At 45.0% G+C, this 21389-nt stretch overlaps 2 protein-coding genes across 2 annotated transcripts in view; both read right to left on the bottom strand.

Moving 5' to 3' along the window:
* The window catches only part of DDX55 (DEAD-box helicase 55), a 14178-nt gene extending 10233 nt beyond the window's left edge, over window positions 1–3945 (bottom strand). Inside the window, exons 1-5 of the mRNA XM_042780593.1 lie at window positions 3838–3945; window positions 2015–2065; window positions 1836–1922; window positions 688–779; window positions 547–609 (exon numbers count right to left, since the gene is read on the bottom strand). Coding sequence (XP_042636527.1) covers window positions 547–609; window positions 688–779; window positions 1836–1922; window positions 2015–2065; window positions 3838–3945 — 401 coding nt within the window. The remainder of the gene's footprint in view (window positions 1–546; window positions 610–687; window positions 780–1835; window positions 1923–2014; window positions 2066–3837) is intronic.
* Window positions 3946–11790: 7845 nt separating this feature from the next.
* On the bottom strand, window positions 11791–21166 carry TMED2 (transmembrane p24 trafficking protein 2). Its single transcript, XM_042780598.1, has 5 exons — window positions 20987–21166; window positions 19044–19236; window positions 18602–18622; window positions 15550–15657; window positions 11791–11915 (listed from the first exon to the last, which is right to left on the bottom strand). The coding sequence occupies exons 1-5, from the start codon at window positions 21164–21166 to the stop codon at window positions 11791–11793; spliced, it is 627 nt and encodes a 208-aa protein (XP_042636532.1).
* Window positions 21167–21389: the final 223 nt, after the last annotated feature.

Genomic DNA, 21389 nt, shown 5'->3' on the forward strand with positions numbered 1-21389 from the left:
ACAGCAGGAGTGAACAGTTCTGAGACTTTACAGCCCACACAGAAAGCCAGGGCAGGGCAAGAGCCACAACCCAACTCCCTTCTCTGCTGGGGTAAGAGTCAGCTGAAGGTGCAGTGCTTGTCAGGGGCTCACGGAAGGAACCAGCACAGGAAAAGAGGAGGTGGGCCTGAAGATAAAGCCTCTTTTGGGGTCACCTGCTGGGCCATTAGCCCCCTGGGTGGTGCAAACACTTTAGCACCCAGCCATTAACCAAAGGCTTGGCATGTCAAGTGCACCCAGAAGCACCTCACAAGAGAGGTTTGGCAATCTGCTCCCAAAGCTCACAGCCTTTGAAAACCCCATGAAGCATGTTCTACTGACACGCGTGGGTCGGCATGAGTCAGAACCGACTCAGCGGCAACCAGTTTAGTTCTTTCAGTTTGGGGCTGGTTTTCCTAGAGGGTTACTAGAAGGGGACCTTACAGCCAGGCCTAGATGACAGATGAGTTCCTCTGGGGTGCAGTGCTAAGAGCACACAAAGACATGAGCAGAAGTTACCAAACGTACCCTTGTGCCTTGAATCTTTCCACATCTTCTCCAGGGTTCCTGCCTCCGATCCAAAGAATCTGGCTGAAATGAGTAACAGGTCTTTGAGCAAATTAGGCAAAGTAACAGTCCACCATCAACAGGGACACAGCATTCCATTACCTAAGCTGAGGGAAGTGCTTCGTGAAGTGCGAGAGGACCTCGTCTATCTGAACAGCCAACTCCCGCGTGGGCGTGATGACAATGGCTCCAACCTGCCCAACAGAGGGAAGTGACGTGATAAGCTGCACCCGTCCCCTCCCTCTCCAACAAGGCTGCCACTGAGTTAGTCCACAGGGTCTCACAGCCCCTCTCAAGCTCTTTCAGGACCACCAGTCACAGTGCAGGCAAGCAGTTGGTCCTGCCGCTCACCGACCCCGCGTTTGTGACATAGCCAACTCACTAACATCTACTTGTAACTCAAATGCTCACGGCACTTTCATGGTCATTGAACCATTTGAGTTAGTTGATGCGCACATTCCAAGCTGACGTCGAACGAGGGGACACTGTGCCCTCTTGTTTCAGCTCTAGGTTTTAAACAAGTGTCCTTTGCACTATTTAGTGCCACGTTTGTCTCATGTTTTCACTTTCTGTCGGTGATGTCACTGTTTAAAATGGCCCCCAAGTGTAGTGCTGAAGCACTGTCGAGTTTCCTAAGTGCAAGAAGGCTGTGATGTGCCTGACAGAGGAAATACAAGTTCTAGATAAACTCCATTTAGGCCTGAGTTATAGTGCTGTCAGCCATGAGCTCCATGTAAACAAAGCAACAATATCTATTAAATAAGGTGTCGTTAAGAGAAACCCGCATACAACAGGGTACTGTAGTGACTGCTTGAGGAAAGCATTGGGACCACAGGGTCACACTTATCTAGCCCTGTTATTTCCACTGGAATAATGGTTCCACCTAAACCAAACCAACTGCCCTGGAGTCCGTTCCAACCCACAGTGCCCCTACAGGACCTCATCAGGTTTCCAAAGCTATAGATCTTGACAGAAGCAGACTGCCACATCCTTCTCCCATGGAGTGGGCTGGTGAGTTCGAACCATCAATCTTCCGGCTAACAGCTGAATGCTGTAACCACTGTGCTACCAGGCCTCCTAAATGATAATAGTTCAGTACTCACTAAATCACTATTGGCAGTGGCATCATAGAACATAACTACAGTGAATAATGAGGACTGACTGCACCATGCATTTTTTTCCCCAAGTTTGTCACCAGTTTCTCACTCAAATCCAAACTCTCTGAAACGAAATCCCTAGGTTACACTCACCTGGCTTTTTTTTAACTTCTCCTCCCTTCTTAGAAGAATTTCTAGGACAGGAATGACAAAGGCGAGGGTTTTCCCACTTCCTGTGACCTACAAAGGGGGAGATGGTGTTGGTCTGATTTCCCCAAAGGTGGTTTTGGGGAGACACTTGAGGACAGGCCCCCTTTCCACCAGACACTCACCGCTTCAGCAGCCACGTCTTTGTTTTTCATGAACAGAGGGATGGTCGCAGACTAGAGGGAGATGGCAAAGCGACTGGTGAGAGAAGGCTACGAACACACCAAAAAATAACCAAACCAAACTCACTGCCATCGAGTTGATGCCGACTCACAGCGACCCCACTGGGTTTCCGAGGCGGTAAATCTTTATGGAAGCAGAGTGCCCAGTCTCCCTTCTGCAGCCTTCTGCAGAGTGGCTGGTGGGTGTGAACCGCCAACCTTCTGGTTAGCAGTCAAATGCCTTAGGCACGGCATCACCAGAGCTCCTGTACAACCCACGGAGGAGGCTAAAAGCCCTGGGAACTCAGCTGGGGTACTGTGGTGGCCCAGGAGACGCGGGGTAACGTCTGGAGGTATTTTAAGCTGTTAAAACCTGGAATGGGTGTAGAAGCCAGGGATGCTAAATAGCCTATGACGTACAGGTCTGAAGGAGCAGGGGGTTTGGTTGTTTTGCTTTGGCACAGGTCCAGACTGTGCCCTCTGAAGCAGAGCCTAATCCTGTGTACACACCGTGCCCCAGGCCTGGCATGGAGCGCTCCCAGTGTCCAGCCTCCCTGCTTCCCCCACCTGCTTCCCGCGAGCACGTCCATCTCAGCATCTCAGAACACAGCTCCTGACCCTCCCTCTGACGCCTGCTGCTCCTCCATCTACCCTCAACTCTGTAAGTGGTACCAGCATCTAGCTACCCAGCTGCTAAGGGCAGAAACCTCAGGTCCCTCCAGATTCTTTCGTAGCCCCAGTATCCAGTCCCTCGACCCCACAAGCTATCCTGAACATGACTTCTCCACACGCACTGTCTCCACCCCAGCCCAAGGCACCATCACCATCCACTCCCCGCTGCCCTACTTCCTGCCTCTCGCAAGTCCTCTCTGGAAGCAAGAAATCAGCTCCCCTCCCTCCCTTTTTATATGCTTTAATGGCATCCGTTGCATTTATAATACAACCCGAGTTGCTGCGAGTCCCTGCACAATCCCCCCACCTTTCCTCCTCTCCTGAAGTATCTGCCGCCAAGGCTCGCCTTCTGTGCCTCAGAGCTCAAATCCAGTCCCAAGGCTTTCTGCACCGACCCTTCTCTCCACAGGAACAATGTGCCCCCAAGCTAATGCACAGCTCATGGGAGTCTCAGCTCAAGGACACTTCCTCAGAGCGGCTCTCCCTTCCGTCCCACCCTGTCCTTCCTCTTCACTGTCTCCCATCAGTGGGTTTCGGTTCGCCCGACACTGATCACCAGCAGACATTTACGCGGTTACTCCTCTCTGTCTTGCACTAGAACGCAGAGTTCATGAATGGGAACCACATACTGTGTTCACTGAAGAGCCCTCGGAGTCTAGAAAGTACTACCCATACCCAGTCGGCCTTCGGTTAAGTATTTACTGAATAAATGAACACACCGGGCCAGTACACTTCACTCAGCGCACATAGCACAGCAGGGAGTATGTGGCCAGTCTCATTGAATCTACGCAACAACCCTACGACGCAAGTCACGTCATTCTCGTACTTCAGAGGCAAGGAAAATGGAGCACAGGGAAGCTGTCACTGCTCGAAGTCTCAAAGGTAGACGAGACAGGGCCAGGCTATCGGGCCTCAGCGCGGCCAGCGGCCACCTCCGCCCGCCTGGGCAGCGATCAGCTTCGCATCACTCGAGACTGAGGAGCCAAAGGGCGCAGCCAAAGCTCGGGCTGGAGGGACGACAACCTAGTTCTGTCACCTGCCGTTTGTGTCCTCACTCCCCCTATCCGCCCACCGGGGAAGGAGGGTCCTCGTCACGCCGGATGCGCGCCGAGTACCTGCACCGGGGTCATGTTCGGGAAGCCCAGCTCCTGCAGCGCACCAAGCACCCGCGGGTGCAGCGGTACCGGCAGTGACTCCCAGGAACCCTCCGTCACGTGCTCCATGGCGCTCCGCCGCCGCCGCCACCGCTCGGACAGCCACAGAGCACTTCCGCTTCCGGCCGCCAACTGGCCGACCAGAAATGCTGCTCCAGCGGCAACGTTCCGGAAGGCGGGAAGTCTCTCGGGGGGACCCGTTGGAAGATGAGAGCTGGCGTGAGAGCGGGCGGCAGAGGCCAGGGTGGGGTTGTAGCACCAGCGCCCGGCCACACCGAGCGGGAGTTTCGGCATGAGGGATTCTGCTCCGGTTCCCGCACTTTCTCCGCGCGTCGGAGGCAAGTGGCCGCACAACAGGGCAGTGGGGCTGGCTGGAGAGGACAGATGTAGGCACCCACACCTCCCTAGCCGGGATCCCCACGTTAGCAGAAGTGCAACAGAGGGTTGAGGGTTAAGAATCCAGTGCCTGGTACATAGTAAATGTTGGGTTATTTCCGAGGAAGTAGCGGGGCCCGAGTCCTACGCAAGAGCATCTTCCCCAGCGACTCGGGCTTCCATTTGCCCATGCACATTTCCTTTCTTGGAGCTCTTGTTGTTGTTGCTGTTATGTGCCCTCGAATCGGCCCCGACTCATAGCGACCCCTCCTTGGGTTTCCGAGGCAGTACTCGACAGCATATAACAACAACAACAACATCACTACAGAAGTAGGATTGCCCAACCTTCCTTCCAAGGAGTGGCTGGTGGGTTTGAACCGCCAGCCTTCCGGTTAGCAGCTCTTAGTGACCAGTTATGCGCTGGGCTCTGAGAACTTACCTCCCCAAGTATGTGCATGGCGTGCATCTCGCATGCTGAGGCTTTTCAGATGGCGCCTTCTCACTGATGCTCCACTTTCCTGACCAATAACACTCCTTACCCTACTTTATTCTTATTATTTTAATAGCACATATCGTTAATATACTACATAATTTATCCATTAGGTTCATCTCTCCCCCACCCCCGCTACAAAGTAAATTTCTTGACAATGGGAATTTTTCTTCTGCTTTCTAACCGAGTGACTAGAACTGTATAGCACACAGCACTCAACTCGAATATTTATGGGATGGATGAAACGAAATGAAAATCTGAAGCAAGGTTTTCTCTGAAATAGGATCATCACACCATGAAGACAACTTAGGCAACTGTTTCATAAAACGGGACTTGCAGAGACAGCCCTGAGCAGGAGGGAAAGAGCAGCTGTGTGTGGATTTTAGGCCTTCCTACTTAGGCTGGGGTTTGGGGGCCCTTTCCAACCCAGTTTCCTCACTGCAGAATTAGGATGATACAGAAGCTGAGGAAAGGGCTATTTTGAGGGGTAAATGAGATACACCATGAAAAGCACTGACCACTGAGCCAGGACATTACACAGTGCTCCCTGAACAGGAGTGGCTCCTCCGTTTAACAGAGGAAGGGGAGAGTTTACAAAGGCAGAGACGCAGTCCAGTTCTCCCTCTCACTGTGTGTAAGGACCTTGGGAAAAACATGGCATCTCTAACTGCATCTCCCACATCCGTAAATCATATGACTGACTGAAAACATTCACACTTTTTCCAAATGAAAACAAAACTTAACACCAATCCAACTTTTTTATGGGGACCAGCGCTTGGAGGTTGCTTTTCACTTGGAGGTGGCTCTATATTAAGACCAGGACCTGAGATAGGCAGACCCAGGGCTTGGAGGCTGCTTTTTGCTTGGATACGGATCTATATTATGGCTGGGAACTAAGTTAGGTGAGCCTGGGGCTGGGGGCTACTTTTCACTTGGGTGTGGCTCTACATTAGGGCCATTGCCCAAGGTAGGCAGATGCAGAGGGGTTAGGAACAACTAAGGGAGACAAACTTGCCTATCAATTTGTGATCCTGTGGTGGCTTACGTGTTGCTGTGAGGCTGGAAGCTATACCACCATGTTGCAAAATGCCAGCAGGGTTACCCATGGTGGACATGTTTCAGCAGACCTTCCAGGCTAAGACAGACTCGGAAGAAAGAAGAGGCCATCTACTTCTCAAAGAATTGGCCAGTGAAACCTTATGAATAGCAGTCAAACACTGTCTGATATATTACTGGAAAACTTTATGAATAGCCCTGAAACATTGTCTGACACAGTGCCGGAAGACGAGCCCATCAGGTCAGAAGGCACTCAAAATTTGACTGGGGAAGAGCTGACTACTCAGAGATGACCTTAACAGTATGGATAGAGTAAAGCTTTCGGGACCTCCACTGGGTGATGTAGCACGACTCAAAATGAGGAGAAACAGATCCAAACATCCATTAATAATTAGAACATGGAATGTTTCAAGTATAAATCTAGGAAAATTGGAAGTTGTCAAAATGAAATGGAATGCTTAAAGGCATTAGTGAGCTGAAAAGGACCAGTTTTGGCCATTTTGAATCAGATAACCATATGGTCTACTATGCTGAGAATGACAAATTGAAGAGGAATGGCATTCATCATCACAAAGAGTGTTTCAAGATCTGTCCTGAAGTACAACACTGTCAGTGATAGGAAAATATCCATACGCTTACAAGGAAAACCGGTTAATACTACTATTACTTAAATTTATACCAACCACCAAAGCCAAAGATAAGGAAACTGAAGATTTCTACCAACTTCTGCAGTGTGAAATTGACCGAACATGCAATCAAGATGTGATTATCACTGGTGACTGGAATGCAAAAATTGGAAACAAAGAAGAGTTACTGGTAGTTGGAAAATATGGCCTTGGTGATAGAAATAATGCTGGAGATCACATGACAGAATTTTGCAAGACTTATTCATTGCAAATACCTTTTTTCAACACCATAAGTGATGGCTATACACATGGACTTCACCAGGACTACACAGTAATCAGATGAACTGTATCTGTGGCAAGAGGTGACAGAAAAGCTCAATATCTTCAGTCAAAATGAGGCCAGGAGCTGATTGTGGAACAGACCATCAACTGCTCATATGCACATTCGAGCTGAAGTTGAAGACAATTAAAACAAGTCCACGAGAGCCAAAATATGATGCCTTGATAATATCCCTCCTGAATTTGGATACTCATCTAAATAAAGAATAGATTGATGCACTGAACACCAGTGACCAAAAATGACAGGAACTATGGGATGACATCAAGCACACCATCCATGAAGAAAGGAAAAGGTCATTAAGAAGACAAGAAAGGAAGCAAAGACCAAAAAGGATGTCAGAAGAGACTCTGAAACTTGCCCTTGAGCAGAGAGTAGCTAAAGCAAATGGAAGAAATGACAAGATAAAAGAGCTGAACAATTTCAAAGAACAGCTCAAGCAGACAAAGCCAATTACTATAATGAAATGTGCAAAGACCTGGAGTTAGAAAACCAAAAGGGAAGAACATACTCAGCATTTCTCAAGCTGAAAGAACTGAGGAAAAAATTCAGGCCTCAAGTTGCAATACTGAAAGATTCTATGGGCAAAATATTGAATGATGCAGAAAGCATCAAAAGAAGATGGAGGGAATACACAGAGTCACTGTACCAAAAGGAATTGGTCAATGTTCATCCATTTCAGGAGGAAGCATATGATCAAGAACCAATGGTATTTAAGGAAGAAGTCAAAGCTGCACTGAAGGAACTGGTGAAGAACAAAGCTCCAGGAATTGACAGAATACCCAGTGAAGTGTTTCGACAAACAAATGCTGCACTGGAGGCACTCACTTGGCTATGCCAAGAGATTTGGAAGACACTACTTGGCCAACTTACTGGACTAGATCCATATTTGTACCCATTCCAAAGAAAGGTGATCCCACAGAATGTGGAAGTTATCGAACAGTATCATTAATATCACATGCAAGTAAAATCTTACTGAAGATAAATCAAAAACAGTTGTAGCAGTATACTGAGAGAGCGTCCAGAAATGCAACCTGGATTCAGAAGAGGACGTGGAATGAGCGATATCATTGCTGATGTCAGATGGATCTTAGCTGAAAGCAAAGAATACCAGAAAGATGTTTACTTACGTTTATTGACTATGCAAAAGTATTCGATTGTGTGGATCATTAACAAATTGTGGATAACATTGAGAATGGGAATTCCAGAACCCTTGATTATACTCATGAGGAACCTATACATAGATCAGGAGGCTGTCATTCGAACAGAACAAAAGGATACTGCATGGTTCAGAACCAAGAAGGGAGTACGTCAAGGTTGTATCCTTTCACCATACTTATTCAACTTGTATGCTGAGCAAATAATCCAAGAAGATGGATTATATGAAGAATGTGGCATCAGGATTGGAGGAAGACTCATTAACTACCTGCAATATGCAGATGACACAACTTTGCTTGCTGAAAGTGAAGATGACTTGATCAATCACAGAAGAACAAATACTTAGTAGTCCGTTATTGTAAAAAGTCAAGGAAAGGTTTGTATACGGAAGGAAATTTTCTTTGTTGGCTACCAGGGGTGGAAGGGGAGGGAATACTGTTAAGACAGATAGAGATAAGTATTGATTTGGGTGAAGAGAAGGGCAATGTACCAAATATGAGTGATCAAATATGGTGGCACTGAGGAAGAGGAAGACATAGAAAGGTACATGGGAGGTAGAGACAAAAATGAACCCTTTTGCACATACAGTACTAAGTTGTCTGTAAAGGTAAACATGGATATATGGGTGGATAGATGGGTGGACAGGCTGAACTATTAGGTATGTCTATGCAGGGGGAAGCGTGCCCAAGACCATGTACAGGGTTGGCAGACCATGTTTCTACAAGTATATTGGTATGTTCTATAAGAATTCCCAGGTATATAGTGGAGCTGACAAGGAACAAGGTTGTATTCACTTCTTGGGCACAGGCAGCTACCCAGAGGAAGCAAACAGTTGGACCTGTGGGCTCAAGACCATAGTTGCAGGAGACATCAAGCTCAAATGGCATAACATACTATACAAAACATTGTTTCACATCCTACTTTGGCGAGTAGCAACTGGGAACATAAAAGCTTGCAAGCAGCCATCTAGGTGCAATGATGGATCTCTCCTCATCCAGAGCAAAGAATGAAGAAAACCAAAGATGCAAGGAAACAATTATTCCAAGTGACTAGTACACCATGCGATGCTCAGCCTATATATGACTATGAGACCAGAACTAGATGGTGCCCAGCTACCACCGTCAACCACTCGGAGGGAGATTTACGTAGGAGATCCTGGATAGAGTGGGAGAACAATGTGGAACAAAACTCAAAATCATTTAAAAAAAGAAAAAAAGGGACCAGATTTGCTGGTCTGGTAGAACCTGATGGAACCACTTAGACTGGGAATTGAACCCATTCCTGTGGCTTCCAGCCAAACAAAAGACAAGCGTATGAGCTGAACATTTACATTAGGTAGATACACTCCTTGGAGAGAACAATCATGGGAGAATAGAAGGGCTATGTATGCACAGGGAGACAGCTCAGGGGGAAGAAGTGCATAGACGGAAGGACACAGCTAAGAGGTAACTGGGGAGGAAGAGGGAGGGGAGCAGTTGCATTGTGGGAAACTGTCATCAATATCATGAGACAATGTATGTGAACAGCTGTATGGAGAGTGAATTTGCTATGTAAACTTTTACCCAAATTACAATTTTAAAAAAGTGAGGATGACTTGAAGCACTTACTGATGAAGATTAAAGACTACAGTCTGAAGTATGGATTACACCTCAATATAAAGAAAAGAAAAATCCTCACAACTGGTCCAATAAACAGCTTCACGGTAGATGGAGAAAAGATTGAAGTTGTCAAGGATTTCTTACTACTTGGTTCTACAATTAATACCAATGGAAGCAGTATCAAAACATCAGACAATGTATTGCATTGGGCAAATCTGCTGCAAAAGACCTCTTTCAAGTGAAAGAACAAAGGTGTCTCCTTGAAGGTGCACATAACCCAAGCCATGGTATTTTCAATTGTCTCTTATGCATGTGAGAGCTGGACAGAGATTAAGGAAGACTGAAGAAGAGTTGATGCTTTTGAGTTGTGGTGTTGGAGAAGAATGCTAAGAGTACCATGCTAAAAGTCTGCTAAAAGGACTAGCAAATCTGTCCTGGAAGAAGTGCACCCGGAATGCTCCTTGGAAGTGAGAATGGCCAGACTGCGTCTCACCTACTTTGGTCATGTTGTCAGAAGGAACCATTCCCTGGAGAAAGAGATCATGCTTGATAAAGTGGAGGATCAACAAAGGAAGGGAAGGCCCTCCCTTGGGCCCTCCCAAGATGGACAGACACGGTGGCTGCAACGATGGGCTCAGGTATAGCAAGGATTGTGAGGCTGGCACAGGACCGGGCACTTTTGTTCTGCTGTACATAGGGTCGCTATGAGTCAGAGACGACTCGAAGTCCCTAACAACAACAATTTTTTTATAGCTATAAAAAGCTATATACATCTGTAATGGGCATAACTACTCCAAAAACATGGGCATGTCACATTTCAAATATGAATAAAAAGCTGGTGTTTAATAAACATTAATTAATCATCATTAATACATAAAACACAGAACATTAAGATTGTTTTTAAAAATAATTGTTTATTTATTGAACCTGGGGCATATTAGATACATAACCAATTTTAAATTTACATCTGTTAATTGAATTTTGCAGTGTTTTCACACACACAGTAAGTAAAATGTCAACAGTTGTCTTCAGGTGAAGCAAAGTCACCTGATCTATAAACTGCTGCAAGTCTTTTCACCCAAGGCTGAAAAAATTGTTTATCCTGAACATGAAAACCTGTAACAAATTTAAATTAATTATATAAAACTCGTTACTTGTAGTTTTCCCCTTGCAAAGATCAAAAAAAAAAAAATTACAAGTAACTAATATGCATCAGTCACAACATAATCCTGGATCACCCCCACACCAAACCAGGTGCTCCCTTAATTTTAAACTCATCATCAGAGACCAAAAGAAATGCATTTCATTTTATACACAATGAAACTCGCATGTGCCAAAAATGAAAAACCCAAGAAGAACAAAAACAAAAACCCTAGAACTGACACTAATGTTCAGTACCCTAACTGAATAGTGGCCCAAAATACCACCGATGAAAAATAAAATAGTGGCTGTATAGCATCACAATGAAATCCAACCTTTGGCATTAGAAATCCAAATTTTTCCAATTACGTGAGTGCATACTTCCTATGTGCCAAGAGTGGAGAATATGGACATACCAGCACAGAAAAAAAAAAGCTACCGTTTGCTGGAACTCGCAGAGATCAGCTTTAACACATACTCCTTACGAGGTCAGGCAGAAACCAGAAAGTGGTTACTACAGCCTATGACATCAATTTAAGTGGAGGTGATTGAGGCCTACGGTTCAATTAAGAACTTAGGGGGTGGGGAAGTGGGAGGGGGGGCCGCAAGTCCTGTCTTTAAAGCAAAAATAAGATAAACAATATATAAAAGTACTCAACCATGGTGACATACTCCAAATCAGACAGCTCTGCCTTTGGGCTGAGAAGAAAATATCAAGATTCAGACTTGTTTCTTATAAAAACTCAACAACAGACTTAACTGCAGGATGACAGTTTCAAAGAGTGCAGTCATTTCAGTCATTCTGTTCCGGATTTGTGCTGATTTCCTGAACAAATTGCGTTTGATTATGAAAAAAGAAGGTATCACAAGGACTATGCTCCTGTATTTCATTAATGGGGTCAGAGTTCTAGAAGGACCTGTATGATGGAGGTGGAATTCAAAGAAGGAATTAATGCCAATCAAATGTCAACTTTCTTAGAAAGGTGTTTTCCCCCAATATCTATTCATCACAAAGAAACATAAGCTGTGAATGTACAGCCAGAAAATAAAAATGTAGAAACTAATGACATTATTGTGACCAAGATGTTTGGTAAACAGTGAGTTATGAGTTTGGGATCATCAGAAAAAGGCTTTTTAAACAACCCTCCGGACTTCAAAAAATCTCTTCAGGTAGTAGATCTGTCCCAATGTCATGGCAACTAGAACAAGAGCTTCAAAGAAGGACCAAAGGACCACTCTGCTGTTTGTGTTGTCATTGACTGTTGAGGACAAAGAAACAAACAAATTTAACAATCAAAAAAAGCACAGGCATTACAAATGATCCCCTAGTGACTACTGCATGAAAGTCATTACTCTAAGCACCATTCATAGTACCCTAAATACTTATCACATTTCAGATTTAAAATGGACAAAGTCAATTCCACTGGGCATAAATATGGGGAGCAGGGAGGAAGAGTCACCCAAGGCCACACTTTAGCGTTAAAACCCAATTCAACCTTCTTTCTCCTTTACCACAGCAATGTCCTACATGATAATAATCTAATCTGCTGAATCAGAAAATTGACTTAAAAACACAAGGGATTACTGACCTATCCAAAAAGCACTGCACACAGAGTCTGAATGGGTCTAAGTGTCTTCTTCCTTAAACAGCTGGTCAGCAAATACTCCCTGAGCATCTGCTATGCTCATGGCATTTGTTCTACAGGGGAGCAGTTTCTCAGCTACTACCAGACAGTCAAGTAGAAGACACATTTTTGACCATATATCCCACTCTCAAGCTAAGAATTTGATTCTTAAAGAAAGAGCCTTGTATTCATTTACTGTCACCATCTTTCGAATTTCTAATCAAATTCTATGGCCTTAACTTTCTTCTGAACTACTCTGGTGGTACAGCAGTTAAGACATTCGGCTGCCAACCGAAAGGTCGGTGGTTCAAACCCACCAGCCACTCTATGTGAAAAAAGATGGAGCAGTCTGCTTCCATAAAGATTTATAGCCTTGGAAACCCTGTGGGGCAGTTCTACCCTGTCCTATCAAGTCACTATAAGTCAGAATCAATGCAATGGCAAGTAGGTTTAGGTAGTGTCCCCTTATTCTGCCAATGGCCAATATTAAAAGTAAATCTGCCAAAGTGCTAATATTAACCAGCTGAATGAGTGTCTGTGTGTATACCACTTGAAGAATTAACTCGAATTATACTATCTATAGGACTATGATCACTCAGTAAGAAGTGAAAAAGCAATCATGTTTCCAAAAGGATAACTTCTTAGTTATTCAAAGGTGGTGATTTTCTTTCCAGAATAAGAACAGCCACATGGCCAAGAACATTAACTAGAACTCTAAACACCAAACTCACTAAAGTTTTATTACCAATTCCATCATCAAATCTCCTTGTGCTAAAAACTCATTGACTGATTTTTAGCATAGTGGTGACTATCATTCAAAGATTACGTCTCAAAGGAGGATGCCTAAGTAAATACATCAAAATATTAAGCAACCATTAAAAGATGCTTTCCAAACCAAACCCACTGCTTCGAGTCAACTGGGCCTCATAAACCCTAGACGATAGATTGGAACTGCTGCATAGGGTGTCCAAGGCTGTCAATCTTTATGGAAGCAGACTGCCTCATCTTGCTCCTTCAGAGTGGATAGTGGGTTCAAACTGTCAACCTTTTGGTTAGCAGTCGGGCACCACTGCACCACCAGGACTCCTTGAAGATGCTTTAGAGACACAGAAAAATGCGTTTCTTAAAGTCACTGAGAAAAACAAGACATGAAATTTTATATACATCATTACTCACTTATGCAAAAATTCTTATTTCTAACAATGAAAAAAAAACCCAAAATATCGGCTTAAGGAAGACAAAAAAAGACAGACTAAAATGTGAATGGTGATTATCTTAAATGGCCAACTAATAGTGATTTTCATTTCTTTCCTCATACTTTTGGGTATTTTCCAAATTGTCTAACTGAACATGTGTTAACTCTTTCTTCCTCTAATTATTAAAGATTGCATCTAAGATATATTATATGCCACATGGTCTCTTATTTGTGAATGGAAGAAGTATTTGTCTTTCCTTTTGCTTATTGGAAATGCATCTTAAAATTTAAATAGAACATACTGAAAAGCTAACACAAGAAAGGAGCCACCTAGAAAGTGGGTGTATGGAAGACACTGTCCTCAAGTCATTCACATATTAGCCCCAGATAGAAGCAACTCAACATTACCACCACTCTGTAATTTAAAAAAAAAAAAAAAATCTCATATGTTTATCTCTGAACATAGAATGCTGGAGGAAGAAGATGTACAAAAACAGACAACACTGTGAGAAACACTTCCTTTGCAAAGTTAAACTCAGTATCTGAGAATTCTATTCTACAAATTGCTAATACTTTTACATTAAGTACTAAGCTCACTATTTGTGATACAAAAAAATACAGGAGTATCTGGGGGCAAATTTAAAGCAGGAAAGTAAGCCCAGCCATCCCCAGACGGAAGGACAGGCACTTCCATACCACTCTCTGTTCCCAAGTCCAAACTAGTTAAAACTGTGTATCATTGAGAGCTCTTAGTCCCCAGACTTGGTTCAATGCCCTTCTCACCCAAGAAGGGGCCATCCTCCACCTGGGAGCAGGTTAATCATCATATGGATACCAACCAAGTAAGAGAGGGAAAGTGGAAATGCCAGCTTGTGAGAAGAAAGGAATCGTGGTGAAGGCAGCACAGCAGTGTGTATACAAGCCCATCCCATGCCCCTCCAGCTGTAAAAAAAGTGGGGTAGGGGCTCCAGTCTGTTCTATTTACACATTCTGCCAAGAAGAAATGAAGTCTGTGGTCTAGCCTGAAAGCTCATTTCTGTCACTGGCAGGATGGATGTAGTAAGGTGAAAAAAAACAAAACTGTACCTTGAAGAAAGTCAAGCTGTTATGTCATTCCTTTCTCCACCCAAACCTTAGAACAAAGACTCCTGATACAAATCACTTTGGACCTAGAGACAGGACCTGCTCCCAGGATGAAAGGCATTGAGCAACAGGTGTGGACTTGGACCTTAATCATGGCAGTTGGTCTGTGCCAATATGGATCTCTTAATTGTAAATGCAAAAGCCTAACAGTCAATGCTATATCATGGGCTAAACAGGCTCATGCAATCTAATACAGGATCCCAATCATCACTGTTTCCCTAGAAAAATATATTCCAAGTTCCCAACTTAGACTTGAGAACCCACACTGATCTTCTACCTGGTGACTGACTATATTCATGTGGTGGTTTCTAGTCTAACTAGCCTGGGATTTCTGACTTAGGAAAAGACAGCTCAATCTCTGCTTACAATATTAATTACACCAGCACCTAAGCAACCAGTATGTGAGTAAAACCAGTGCAATACCCACCTTTTGATATGCTTTCCCTTCTGCTTTAGGAAAACTGTAGGCTTATTCCTTAAACTGGCAAACATTGTTAAAACTCTTGAAAGCTTGTTGTGAATCTTAATAGCATTTTTTTTTGGTTTAAAATGGATTTCACGATAATAAATTGGTCTAGTACAAACTCTATAAATGTGTACTCAAGGAGCATCTTTGCACAGGGGCTTTTCCCCCAAACAGAATTTTCTTTTTTTCCCTTTATTGCTGTTAAGTATGTATCTAACACAGTATGTGCCAAATCAAAGTTTTTCACATGTGCAAGTTAGTGATATCAATGATAACAACCATGCTGCATCCACCGATAACTGTTCCCAAATTTCATCATGCCTAGGTCCTTTTTAAAATTAACTTTAGTATGGTATGTTTGCAAAATTTCCAAATAAAGAAACATAAGCAAGCTCTTGGATAAAAGAACCCGTCACCACCTGGTGTTCACCACAGACACTGCTACAGTCACAGCTCTAACTTACTTGCTCTGTGTATTCTCTCCCGGACTTCCATGTACTCCTGTTCATGCTTTACAGCTGTCATGGCCACTGCTAGCTCGTTAATCATTTCTTCTAGCTTGTTCTGGTGAGCTACAGGAGGATTTCAAAACAAATTAGGTTTATTTGTCAGCCTATGGAAAATACCTATAAAATTCAAATGTTCCTCAATGTATGAAAGAATTCTTTTTAGAAACAGCTCAGACATCATTCTGGACCACTGATGGCAATTTAATTCCCAAAGCGTTTTTTAAAATCCAGTCCCAGTAGAGAAACTTCTTTCAGGGTAAAAATCGTACTATTCAGTGCTTACTAACTAAAGGAAAATAATCTACCCTAAGAAATGTCTTCTCATGTGTTGCTGCTTAATGAAGTTCACGATACTGACTGGTAACCACAGAGAAACAGAGGGCAGAGACATAATTAATGTACTACTTAAAAAAAAAAAAACCTAAATCCTATAAATATCAACATTTAAACAAAAATAAAAATCAACTCTTAAGCATCACCTAACTCTGGTGTTAATTTAAAACCAGCCCAAAAACAGACTGAAATTCTGTGAAGCTTAGTAGAGAACATGGAGGCAGTCCTGTGAAAATCCACACCATCACTCCCATTCTCCTAGCACAGGCAAAGTGGTAACAGCACTACAGTGGGTGACAGCAGGCACTGTAAGTACAAGCTCTGAGCTGCACAGGTTTTCAAGCAGGTATCCGCTTTAACCAAAACCGCAATACAAGGTACACTAACAGTAACAAAGGACAAGCATGTGCTTCCAGGCGGTGCCATATTATGATAATGAACAAACAGAAAGGTAAGAAAGAAACAGAGCAAAAGGGAAAATTCCTCCTAGAAGGGCGAGGAAACCATTTCGTTACTGCCCACAAGTGGGCCTCATCTGGGATTCCCAATGGCCAGATAATCCTCCTTAGAGAAGCCAAAGACCCCCATAGTTGTAAGGTAGTTGGGATGGAAATTTCAAACCATCCCTCAGGAGTGTCACTGTGGAAGTCTCAAGCACACACGCAGGGTTTCTCAGGAGTGGGCAGCACTGCTGATACTCCACACCAAACACTCTGTTGTGAGGGGCTGTCCAATGCTTTATAGGATGTTTAGCAGTGTCCCTGGCCTCCATCCAACAGATGCCAGGAGCACATTCCTCTACCCAGTCCTAAGAATGCTAAATGTCCACCAGGGGGAATATATTGCCCCCAAATGAGAACCACTGCTTTAGAGAAAGGCTTGATTTGACACCTGCCATTCACAGACATTAACAAGCAAAAGCAAAAATTTTAGATAGTGTGTTATTAAAAGATTAAGAATAGTTCAACATTCACGTTTATCAGCCAACATTTTCTAAGTAGACAGGGGCCAATTTGCACAAAATGAACCAACACAGCACCCCAAAACTCCTCCCTGTCCTTGAGAATATGGAGCTCTGGTGGCATAGTGCCTAAGGCATTTGACTGCTAACCAGAAGGTTGGCAGTTCAAACCCACCAAATGCTACATGAAGGAAGATGGGGCAATCTATTTCTATAAAGATTTACCACCTTGGAAAGCCAATGGAGGTCACTATGAGTCAGAATTGACTCAATGGCAGTCAGTTTTTTTTTTTTTTTTGAGTCTCCTTGAGAATTAGCAAGTCCTATAAAGAGTTCTAGGAGCTCTGGTAGCATAGTGGCTAAAAGCACTTGACTGCTCACCAGAAGACTGGCGGTTCAAACCCACCAGCCACTCCTCGGAAGGAAGGTTGGGCAATCCTACTTCCGTAGTGATACTGCCTCGGAAACCCAAGGAGGGGTCGCTATGAGTCGGGGCCGACTCGACGGCATATAACAACAACAACATAAAGAGTTCTGGTGGCATAGTGCCTAAGACATTTGACTGCTGACCAGAATGTTGGTGGTTCAAACCCACCAGCCACCTCCACAGAAGGAAGATTGGGCAATCCACTTCTGTAAGGATTTACCACCTCAGAAATCCAATGGGGGTCTCTGTGATTCGGAATCGACTCGATGGCAGTGAGTAAAAAGCTTGAAAAGTGACCAAAGGAATTTCTAAACAATGTAAAGTCTCTAAATTCTGTAGATTTTCAAAGTTAACAAAAGAGTTCACCTTCTCTACGCTGTCAGTGGCAGCCCTGGGTGGTGCAAATGGTTAACATGCTCACAGCTGAGAGGCTCGAGGTTCGAATCCACCCAGAGTCAGCCTGCAGGAAGGGCCTGGTGATCTACTTCTGAAAACTCAGCCTGTGGAAATGCAAGAGAGCCTCATTCTACTCTGACACACCTGGGGTCCCCATGAGTCAGAATCGACTCGTAGGAACTGGTCCTGGATGCTGGGAGGGCTCTACTAACTGCTGAGTATCTACAACAAATGTTACCACACTAACATCAAAGTGTGGCTGACTTCCAACATTCCTGACATCCACTGTGGTGGCAAAAAAACAGCAAAACCAATGTGCTGGCTCCTGGGAAGTTCACAAGAATCAATTCCAAGTTCACTGCTAGATAGTTGAGCAGTAAAAATTACTCTAACCGCAATATATGGTTGAAAGAGCTTTTATCACCGTATCTAGACATAGCTCCTAGAACTGCATTTCAAATTCAACCATATTACAAGTAAGAAAACATTTATAGTAGAAAAACAAGCCTACAAAGAAGGATATGAAGTCAATAGCACCATTTTAAGCTGTGTTTTAACTAAGCCTTTTACCTGTCCAGTTACAGTTGAGTCTTCCTACCCTTCAGCATTCATTTTAAAGAAACAAAGTAAGATGTCACCACTAAAACATCAATCATGTTTCCAGTGCTATTAATTTAAAATTACTTCACTCAGTTCTAATGTCAACCAAAAAAAAAAAAACCACCAAAAATAAAAATCCACCTAATTAGTTGTAGAGTTTTTTTTTTAAAAAAAGAGGAAAAACATTCTCATGCTATCAAACTGAGGTTAGAGAAAAGAAAAGCAGAAATTAGTTATTAGCCGAAAAATATATGCAAAAGACAAACACTGTCAAAAAGCTGTCCACATACCATCCCAGGTATCTCCACCACCTAGAGGAAAGTGTATGACAGAAACACAAAACACCAACAAAAAGTTTAGCTAAACTAAACTAGTCATGTATACGAATGAACAAATAAAGATGTATATACCAGGAGTGGTGAACTAAGAGGCCACAGTAAGACACCTAAGGTATATGCTGACAAGAGTGCAAATGACTAAGAGAAGCTGCCGGAGTGGCAGGTGTAAAAAACCAAAAAACAGCCATCAACTTCCAGAAAGCTGTTGTTGATTATGAAATTTGGGGAAATACAAAGCATATTTCACAAAAGGTTTTTTTGGTTTTAAGGACAATGAATGAACCTGGGAAAATAAATCAATTAAATATTCCATTCAGATGGATTTTTTTAAAAAAGTGTAGAATTAAAATGAGCTCATGGAATGTGTTATCAATCTTCAGAGTGTTCATCTCACCTTCTGTTTCCATGTCTTGTCCTTTCGGGGCCTCTCCAATATCAATAGTGAACATCACTATCTTTGGAGTCATGGTGGACATTCTATTGCTAAAACAAAACTTGTATGTTCCATCCATGTGAGCAGCAAATGTGTATTTTCCACTGGACTCTCGGTCTCCTTTATAGATTCCTTTATTATCAGGCCCTGTGATCTGAGACAGGAGAGAAAAAAATGAGATGCCAAGAAAGTTAAACTCATAAGCTTCAGACATAATCCCCACTGGCTGTGGGAAATTCAGAGAAAATGGAAGTTTTACTTCAGCAACAATGGGCTCAGGTCTCTCCGGGATTATGAGGCTGGCACAGGACCGGGCAGTGGCTAGTTCTGCTATACGCAGGGTCGCTATGAGTCAAAGCCGACTAAGACGACACCTAACAAGAGTGGCAATAATCTTGGGCTACAGGTCTCCTGCTTAAGGAAACACAAGTGGGCTGCAGGGCTCTGTAAAGCACCTTTCTGCTCCCACTACATTTATTCTTCCAACCGAAAAGCAAACTCCTCCGGAACCTGAAGCCACACCCTAAACATTATTACCTCCAAGTTGCCTAACACCAAGAAACACCAGTGGCTGATAATGTGTGTGGGAGGGGGTGTGTGCAAAAAATAAGACCTCTCCTTAAAACCAGTCCTTCTTATCTGGTGCCCTTTCCAGGTTGTCCTGCCTCTTCACTGCCAGTGAAGCAATCCGGCTTTCTGGGCTGCCTGGATACTTCAGGGCGAGGGCTGCACCAGAAAGCATGAGGCCCCAAGTTCCCCTGTGTCTGCCACAAACCAGCTGAGCCAGCCATAACCTCCTCTAAAATCCCCCGTCACCTGCAAAACCCAAAGACTGGAGCAGCTGATTTCCCAGGTCTTGGCTAAGGGGCTCTGGTGTTACAGTGGGCCAGCCATCAGTTGTGAACCCAAAGAACGGCAGTTCGAACCCCCGTGTGGCCCCGCGGGAGGAAGACGTGGCCGTCCGCTTCCAGAGAGTAAACCCCACGGGGCAGCGCCACCCTGTCCTACAGGGTCCCCTTGAGTCCCCATCCACTCCCGTGGCGGTGGGATTGCTTAAGGTCTGAGCTAATTCCAACCACCTCTCCTCCCAGTCTCCGCGATTTTCACACATATAAATTTTGTGAACATTGTACAAATGTTCACTAAGAGGAATTTCTTAACCGATTCGCCTCGCTAACAGGTGAGTTTAAATATTAAGGACACCTGGTTTCCCAAAAATAACTAGATACAAATCATTCTTTGGAGATCTAGGGGCTGAAGGTTTCTTAAACTCATTTCCTGTTTTCTTCAGATACTTCACTTCAGTCCTTACACCCCAAAACGCTTGACCTACTCTCTCCTACTCCGGGACGGCCAAGCAAGCTACCCCGGGAAAGGTGGCGTGTGTACAAACGGGCAGAACATCCGGGCGATTTCCGCGGAAAACAACGAGGGACGCATCGCGAATGCCTGCCTAGCACCCCCAACAGCTTTCCAATTATTTTTTCCAAGTTTCCACGCCACGTCCAAACATTAACCCGCAACACGAAAGCGAGCAGGCGCTGCCATCATGTCACCGCGAACAAGCAGCGCCTTCTGGGCCAAGAGCGGACACGCGGTGCCTGGTCGACAAAGCTCCGCGAGGAATGCAGACAGGAACCCGCCGTTCCAACCGAGAACCCTAAGCCGTCAAGCAACGGCTCCGTATCCCGTATCCCGAGGGCATCCCGTAGCCCAGAATCCAGGCGGGCCGCGGGGAAGGGGCCGTTAGGCGTCTGCAGGGCAGGGGCGGCAAGGGCCCCTCCCAGGACCCGGACAGCGGCTTCCGACCCCGCTCGCCCCGCAGGCCTCGTTCGAGCACCGAGTGCCGCCGATGCCCGATCTGCCGCGCGATCCCGCCTTTGGCGCGGGCAGCGCGCCCGCACCTCCACGTCGATGTCCAGAAAGCCGCCCTCGGCCACCTCGAAGATGAGGCCCATCTTGGTGCCCGAGGTGACCCGCTCGAAAAAGCACTCCTCGGCATGCGCGTCGATGCTGACGAAGTAACCCGAGGCCGTGGCCAGAAGCGCGGCCAGGAGCACCAGCAGCTCGGCAAGGGTCACCATGGTGGGACTGGGGCCGAGGCCACGACCAGGAGTGCGGCCTCCTGAGCCGCCGCCACAGCTGCCGCCTCAGCCGCCGCCACCGCCTCAGCTCCGCCCTTTCCGGCTGCGCCACCCGAAGCGGCTGATGCGGGTGCCGAGGATTGGCGGGCGCCGGCAGCTGCCACGTAACGGACGCACGGCGGCCGCCGAGGGACATGGCGGCTGCGCGCGGCTGAGCCTGAAC

This window comes from Orycteropus afer, unplaced genomic scaffold (assembly GCF_000298275.1).
Source record: "Orycteropus afer afer isolate SDZICR_OR568_19922 unplaced genomic scaffold, OryAfe1.0 scaffold00048, whole genome shotgun sequence".
In the NCBI taxonomy this organism is placed as follows: Eukaryota; Metazoa; Chordata; class Mammalia; order Tubulidentata; family Orycteropodidae; genus Orycteropus; species Orycteropus afer.